At 47.1% G+C, this 8,517-nt stretch overlaps 1 protein-coding gene across 1 annotated transcript; it reads right to left on the bottom strand.

The window, feature by feature from the left end:
• Positions 1 to 6,746: 6,746 nt before the first annotated feature.
• On the bottom strand, positions 6,747 to 7,892 carry LOC125520551. The gene is made up of 2 exons (XM_048685505.1): positions 7,660 to 7,892; positions 6,747 to 7,510 (listed from the first exon to the last, which is right to left on the bottom strand). Exons 1-2 carry the CDS (start codon positions 7,665 to 7,667, stop codon positions 6,928 to 6,930), a joined length of 591 nt encoding a protein of 196 aa, XP_048541462.1. The 5' UTR covers positions 7,668 to 7,892; the 3' UTR covers positions 6,747 to 6,927.
• Positions 7,893 to 8,517: the final 625 nt, after the last annotated feature.

Genomic DNA, 8,517 nt, shown 5'->3' on the forward strand with positions numbered 1-8,517 from the left:
ACCCCGGCCCCGACGCCCCGAAACCCCGACCCCCGACACCCAGACCCCGAAACAGCACCACGACCCCGACACGGCACCCCGACCCCGACACGCCACCCCGACACCATATATATTTTTTGATTTTGTTATGAAAAACATCATATATTATTATTCATGTCGGTATTTTTTATGTTGTATTAATTTCATTTACTCTTTGTCATGGCAGGTGTTGAAAGATGGTGGGCGCTGGTCCGGAGCGCTCCGAGGCCCCTTCTTCGTCGGCGCGTGGTGGGAGGTCTTCCATTCCACCCGCACAAATCCGACGGGCGTTGCTGGACAGTATGGCGACACCACCGGGCCCTTCTTCATCAACCGCGGTGCCCAGCAGGGGACGAGGAAAGGGAGGGAAGAAGAGAGGAGCTGGAGCACGTGGTCGCGGGAGAGGAGGTAGGGTGACTGCTAAGGTGCCTTCCTCGCCACCACCCCCAGCTATTTCACCCGAGCACGTGACTTCTAGGGTGCCTTCCTCGCCGCCACCCCCAGCTGTTTCACCCGAGCACATGAGGAGGAGGTTACACGGACTCCGGTCCACGAGCCTTGGGTCCACGGGCCTTCGGCCCACGATAGTTGGGCCCACGAGACCCCGGACGAGCACACGTCTGGATGGGGTACCTGGCCGGATCAGCCTGAGGGGGCGAGTGGCCATGCTGATGATGGCGGGGAGCCGACTGATATTGAGGAGGAGGGGGCACTGTCTACCAGCGTGGTTGTACACGGCTCCCGTCCGTGCCGGTGACCCGTGAGCAGAGGTGGTTGATTTTCCCTGATGGGAGAGGTAAGTGCATTTAATATTTGTGTACCTTCTACATTCACGTTTCTTCAAATATCTAATGCGTTGGCCTTGTCATGCTGCAGGGGTTGGGACCACCATGAGAAGGTCCGCCGGCCCAACTCCATCCTTGGAGTGCTTTGCTGGCAAAACTTCCCAGGGTTTGTCACGTTGCCTGGTGAGGGTCGGCTTCCAGAGCTTGGATTGAGCTGGGAGCACTACTTGGCTGCCCCGGCCCCGCCGGGTGAGATTATCGACGGTGTCTTGTGCAACACGAGGGCAGACATGGTGATCAGAAAGTTCTGGGTAATTTCTCCTTTACACAATTAAAAATCTTCAACTAGCTAGTTATTAATTGTACTAATCAATATTGTCTCATTTGATTGCAGACATTCTACAGGTGTGAGGAGGGATACGAGGAGGAGGCGGCAAATGTTATCGAGAACGTCTGCAAGCGCCTACTACAGAACTTACGGCACGAGGCTCGGGTGCAGGCTGTTCGAGACTACTACGCCTTGCGTGGTATCAAGAAGCCCAAGCCGGCGTGCCACGAGAAGTTCCTGAGTAAGGAGCAATACATGAAGGTAATTCTTAATGCCTTGTACTTACTTCCTTCATTTATTAATTCATAGCTGTAGCGCTCAAGTTTCTATTTGCTAACTTAGGCGCCTCCGAGATGGTGTGCGGATCGGATGGATTGATGGGAGGTGTTGGTCAATGAGTGGTGCTCAAAAGAATGGCTAGCCATCCACAACACGGCCAAGGACAAACATGCCCAAATGGAAGGTGTGCCACACCATCAAGGCAGCTCCAACTTATATCAGTACGGGCAGAACTGGGTATGTGGTTTGCTTCATGATTCATGCAATTCATTCATCATGCTAGCTTGAGCCCTTTAATTACTAATTTACGTTCTTTCTCTCTTTCAGGCACACTACAATAAGGTGGATAAGGTGCCAGAGGTGTACGACCTCTATGCCATGGCCCATACTGCCTCTTACAAGAAAGTCAAGGCATTCTCTCTGTCTGACCTCGATGATGCAAACAACTTCACCAACATCTCCTCCCACGACAAGCTCGTGAAATATAGAGATGAAGGGAAGGCGAGGAAAGGGGAGGACTTTAACCCGAGCCAGGGTCCCATTGATCCAGAGCTGGTGATGATAGCTGGTGGCGGGAGGTCCCATGGCTCGATAGCCATTGGAGATGGACCGATCCGTTGTCCTAGCACTCTCCCGGAGATCAAGGTGCGCCAGTCGAGATCCGCTCCTGAGATAAGGCCTCGTGAACGGCCAGTCCAACTCGCCTTCAAGGTTAGTTATACGTACTCAACTACCTTTCTACATTACATTGTGTGTGCTTCCATCAATGATTACAAATGCTAACAAGGAGCGGTGTTGCAGGCTGCTATACAGAGTGAGAGAGATAGAACGGAGAAACTTCTGTCGGAGGCGGCGGAGAGGCAGCGGGAGTTGGAGGAGAGGACAACAAAGATGTTGGAGGAGGAGAGGGCACGGAATGACATGCAGGCAAGGGAAATGTACGAGCTCCTTGTGGTAAGTTTCTTCTGCTGATTAGCAAAAACATTCATGTACTATTTGTCTCATTACTAACTAGTATGACTGAGTCATCAAAACTAAATGTGCAGTCTGTGTGTGAGAAGTCCGGTCAGACCGCTCCGCCGATGCCAGTGATTGCTCCTGGGACGACGGTGAGTTTAATTTGAATGGACACTACTTGCTAGTCTGAACATTTGAGTGTCATCATGCTAATGAGACATTGGAAATGATCTTTGGTGCAGCGTAACTCCAGACAAGCATCGCACGATCCTTCTCCAGGTACCGGCACGAGCCAGCCCGCTCCCACACCTCCATGATCACGGTAAGTTTCTCTAGTGTTTTGCTTAACAAATGCATAAAGACCTAGACTTAGCTTTATTTCCTCCAAAATGACTTAATAAGCTTACTGACCTCCAAAACCATCCATTTTACCTAAGTTAGATCTAAAACGATCTATACTTAGCTTTGTTTCCTCCAAAATGACCAAAGTTAGCTCTAATATGCTTAGTTAACTAGGTTTGCTCAATAATGACATGTACTTAGCTTACTTATGTCAAAAATGGCATAATTAGCTTAGTTAGCTCATAAACGATCCATTTTACCTAAGTTAGTTCTAAAATGATTCATTTTACCTTAGTTAGCTCATAACCGATCCATTTTACCTAAGTTAGTTCTAAAATGATCCATTTTACCTAAGTTAGCTCATAAACGATTTATTTTACCTAAGTTAGCTCTAAAACGATCCATTTTACCTTACTTAGCTCATAAATGATCCATTTTACCCAAGTTATCTCTAAAATGACCCATCTTACCTAGGTTAACTCCAAAATGATCCATCTTACCTAGGTTAGCTCTAAAATGATGCATTTTACCTAAGTTAGCTCATAAGCAATCCATTTCACCTATGTTAGCTCATAAACGATCCATTTCACCTATGTTAGCTCACAAACAATCGATTTCACCTAAATTAGCTCATAAATGTCATATATTCTTCTTCTTCTTCATTTTCTTCACCATCATCATCTTCTTCTTCTAATCTTCTTCTTCTAACTTTCTTATTTCCCATTTTGCAGAATTCATTCGCTTCACGGAAGCTTGCATATGTGGAGTGCTTGTTTGGATGAACTATGTTTCTTTTGTATCAATGAACTATGCATGTATGCTTTGATGACACTATTGTAATATGTATGGTTGGATGGATGTATGTGGAACTTTCTATGTATGGTTGATGGAACTATACATTTATGATGAAATTATATGTGTTGGATATCTCATATGTTTGCTATGAACTTGCCATGTGAAAAATATATATGTATCATCTATTTTTTGTAAAAATGGTTGAGTATAAGAAAAAACAGAAAAAAGAGGCAATGCAGACTCTTTGCCGTCTGCCACCGACGGCAACGGGCTCTTTGCCGTCCGCCGCAGACGGCAAAGAAGCCATGTGGCAACCACCTGTGTTTTCTGGTAGCTGACCATTTGGTCAATTTGCCTACAGTGGCAGACGGCAAAGGCCTGATGCTCTTTGCCGTCAGCCACGGACGGCAAAGACTGTCGTTAGCCACCTAACGGACTAACAACGAGTTTATTGCCGTCTGCTTTCTTTGCCATTCGCCGCTGATGGCAAAGGCTCCTTTGCTGTCCGCGTCAGGAAGCAGACAGCAAAGAAGGTCTTTGCCGATCCTTTCTTTGCCAGCGCCTTTTGCCGTCTGCGGCAGACGACAAAGGCCTTTTCCATCCGCCTTCCATGCCTTTGCCGTAGTAGTTGATTCTTGTAGTGTTCGTAGTTTCATTTTCTCTTTCTTGAGTCATAGGAAACACCGTACTGTTAATGGGGGTCGAGGTAAAACTAAGGAAAAGTTTCCAACTGATGCTCATCTCAAAATCCTACACCTACCAATCCCTTCGAGTGAAGCCATTGGAAATCTCATACAGTTCGATCAATTTCTTCAGTGACAAAGACGAAGTTTTTCTGGTCTCTGAGGAATTTGTTCTGACTGAGGAGTTAGGAATTCGCCAGTGTGGATTACCTACAAGTGAGGAACATGATAACCCTGAGGAATTTGATAGTCAAATTTCCGACTGTTGTTGTGCTACGCGTCAGCTGTCCCAAAATATCTACCCACCTAACGGTCATATCATTGAAGGGCATTAATGTCTTATCATGTCGGGCTGCTCCCTAGGCTATAAATAGCCGCCCCCTACAACCACTAACTGGTTGGCTGCTCCACGAGAAACTGACACTTGTCATTGGGAGCATCCCATCCTCCGAGGACTTTGAGAGAAAATCATCAAGTGAGGAAAAACCCAAAACCCCAAACCAAACACCTACAAACCAAAGTGAGTGTGCATCACTGAAGAGATTGTTCCTGTGTGGAACCGACGCTTGTTACCTTTGAGAACTGTGCATCCTCCAGATGGTTAGGCGTCATGGTCTAGAGCATCCAAGAGGAATTGTGGATCGCCGAGTGGCCGAGTCTGTGAAGTTTTGGAAGTCACCTGAAGACTTACCACGAGTGATTGGACGAGGTCTGTGTGACCTTAGTTCAAGGATAATACGGTGATGACTATGTGTCCGGGACTGTGTGTCCTCAGATTTAAATACCTAGCCGCTCTAACCAGATGTACAAATGTTACAGCAGTTGGAACTGCTCTATCAAATCATTGTCTTCACCAAGCTTACTGGTTCTATTTTCTCAACTCCTTCATTTCCTCATTACTATGTTATGTGCTTGTTCATATCTGTTTGAAGGCTTTGACTGAAGACTTTCTCAACCTCCTCAGTTCAATTTCTTCAGTCAGTTTATCTTCATCCTGTTTTATCATGTGCTTACGCTTTTTGTACTCTGTGTCCGTTTTCATTTCATCATGATATCCATGTTTATGTTATGTCATGTATGCATCTGAGTACTTATTCCGCTGCAAGTAGTTCTTCGCTCAGGAATTTCCTCACCCTGAAATTCCTCATCGAAGAATTCAAAAAAATCGTCTATTCACCCCCCTCTAGTCGAGTTAACGCACTTTCAATCTTTTCAGCCTTGTCATGTCGATACTTATGTAACTTGTACTTTGATCTTCATGATACAAGTGAGACACGTATTATCATGAAAAAAATATACACAAACCATTGCAATGTGTTTGTTAGAGCATCTACAACCGGACCTCTCAAAACCCGCCTCATACGCCCGATCGGGCTGCCCGGTCACTGCATTGTCATGATTTTTTGACCTAGACGGGCGCCTCAAACACCTGGTCTAGCACACGTCATATCCAGCCCAAATACGAGGCGAACGGGGGGGGGGGGGGGGGGGGGGGGGGGGGGGGGGGCGTATGGGTGCCCCCGCAGACCCCGTTGCAGGTCGTAGCGGTTCCACCTGCAGCGACAGAAGCTCCTCCATCTTTCATCAGTGCAACAAAATTTTAGTCCCACATCACCTGCCGAGGCGGACGCCGCCCGGCTTAAAATGCTATGCTAGCGGATGGCGGCAAGCTTGGTTGTTGTGTAGGTCTATCAATTCTAGCATGTGTAATCGAGATATATTTGACACTAGATTGCATGTCATTGACTGATGATTGTTCATCGAGTGTCAAGTTTGTTTCGATCATATACGTTGATACCTCTACTACAATGACATTAGATTTTTATTTTGGTTTCATGCATGGACGTTGATTCAAAAAAAGACAAGCCCACACCAATTTTTTCTTTGTTAAGGATACAATCGACTAGCTCATTAGTCGGCGATGTGGGACTAATACAAGTGTGAAAATGTTAAATATGAGCAATTTCCGGTGCCTAGCCGGCTCAAGAGGGACAAGATGAGTGACGTTCATGGGCGTGCATGTAATAGATGTTTTGAAAATAGGATACGTGATTGTAAATTGTAAAATTTAAGGCATCGTCCGGTCACTGTCCAAATTTGCAACCTCCGGCTGCATATACTCTTAAGCCCGGGAGGCGGCTGCAGATACTCTTAAGCCCGGCAGTAGCGCGGAAGTGGAACATCACAGACCCAATTTTGTGCAGCGTAATGTTTGGCTCTAAAGGTTGCCCACGACTTCTAGTTGAGATGATCTAAAAGGCAAAATTGTTCGTCCCGACGAGTCACACAATTTTCATGGTGAACATCTTTTTCCGTTGGAAGCCATCTTAAGGATGAATCTTGCAAGCCAAAATCTTGTGTCAGCAATCTTGTTCTTTCTCTCTCTCCAAAATGTTAGCTTTAGGAACTTCTTGTGAAAAGTGGCCAACTTTATCGCCCAAAGTTGTTTAAATGATTTTCTCAGAAAATAAAGTTTTAAAAATCAACTTCATTGCTCAAAGTTTTACGATCGGCCCCCCATAGCTCTCTGAAACATTCAGTCAACGGGAACTCTCGTGGTTTGATCAAAGCTCTAATTAGCACGGCGATGCAACAATACATTGTACTACTACATAGACAGCTAAAACACCTCGGCACTCCACTAAAAGCTAAAAAAAACAAAAAAAACGAGACAGTGGCAACTGGCAAGCCGCAAGCAAGATCCATGGAACCTGATGTATCAGCGGCATCAATCTGTCAATCAGTGAGTGAAAGTGTAGAAGACGGTGCTGATGTACACGACGAGGGCGGTGGAGACGAGCCCGACGAGCCCCGCGGCGGCCTTGGCAGCCGCCCGGTTGCTGGCGCATCCCAGGGTGCCCAGCCGGATCTGCACGACCATCACCATGGACGCCATCAAGAAGACGCAGCCGACGACGGAGCCCACGGCGGAGGCCAGCATCCCGAGCCGGAGCAGGCGGGCGTCGATGTGGGCGTGCGTGTCGTCGGGGTCCTTGGAGTTGATGAGGTTGATCGCGAGCTTGAGGCCCTGCGCGACGAGGCTGGAGAAGAGGAAGGAGGAGAAGGCGACCACCTCGAGGACCAGCAGGGACCGCGCCACGTCGGGCCCGGCGTCGCAGGACGGGTCGCCGGCGAGGCTGCGCAGCTCGCCGGGGGTCGCGAGGGAGAGGCCCACGAAGACGGCCACCGTGAAGAGCGAGTTCACGTTGACCACCCCGTCCAGCGCCGTCACGTGCACGCTCGTCGTGTTCGCCGACAGCGCCGCCGGCAGCTTCCACTCGTAGCCGTGGTGCTGCCCGCCGCCGTTGCCGCGCTCGTCAGATCTGGGGCAAGCACGACCAAAAGGAAAACAGCATCTTCAGGCGCTTCCCTTCCAAAAAATGGAGTTCTTGGTCGGTGCAACCAATGCAAGAACATCTGGTTCGGATTCGAGGAGGTGAATCTGAGAGCGCGGGAGGTACAGAAGACTTACTCATCCATGGGGCGCCGGGAGGAGGCTGGATCGGATGCTTTGCTTCCTCAGATGCTGCTGTCTTGCAGATCGAGTTGCTTTTGCTTGTTGGGAATGTGGGGATCAATCAGAAGAATGAAGCGGAGAGCGTTTGGGGAACTGAGGGGCCAATCGCAAAACGACCGTGGCGACCGACCGACCGTCCGGGTGACATGGGTAGGTACGTGCCTTCACGCGGAGCTAGCAAGAATACCGTGCCTTGTCATCGAAATACGAGGCAGAAGCGAGATCAGGCTGGTTGTAACGAAAGTATCATAAGTCTAGCCATAGTGGGGTAATTTAGGTAGGAACTTAACATACTCCGAAATGTGGCAAGTATTTAATGAGGAGAGAGGTGTTTGAAGTAACATAATATGTTAATGTAGCATAGCGTTTTTTGAAGTAAAATGAGTCTATGAGGCAATAAATGAAACTATCTATGACACTACTACTAAGATACTTTGCACTATGGAGGTAGTAATTTAGACTAGTATCATATGCATGACACTAGTATAAGTTACTCCCCACTATGACCAGCCTAAGCGCTATCATACATGTCAATTAAATTTTTTGAATGAAGTGGCATATAATTAAATGAGGAAAAAAAGATGATATCATATCATGATACTTTATCATATTAAATGTTCTACTATTTTATGTCATACATGACAATTAATAAAACAACCTAACTTATGATATTATGCATTACGAAGGTAGTACTTCATCCGTATTTAAACAAATTTAGGATAATAATTTTAGGACGGAGGGAGTATCATATACTAGTATCATGTGCATGATACCAATATATGATACTCTTCATTACAACCAGCCTTAGGGTTG

This window comes from Triticum urartu, chromosome 7 (assembly GCF_003073215.2).
Source record: "Triticum urartu cultivar G1812 chromosome 7, Tu2.1, whole genome shotgun sequence".
Taxonomy (NCBI): domain Eukaryota; kingdom Viridiplantae; phylum Streptophyta; class Magnoliopsida; order Poales; family Poaceae; genus Triticum; species Triticum urartu.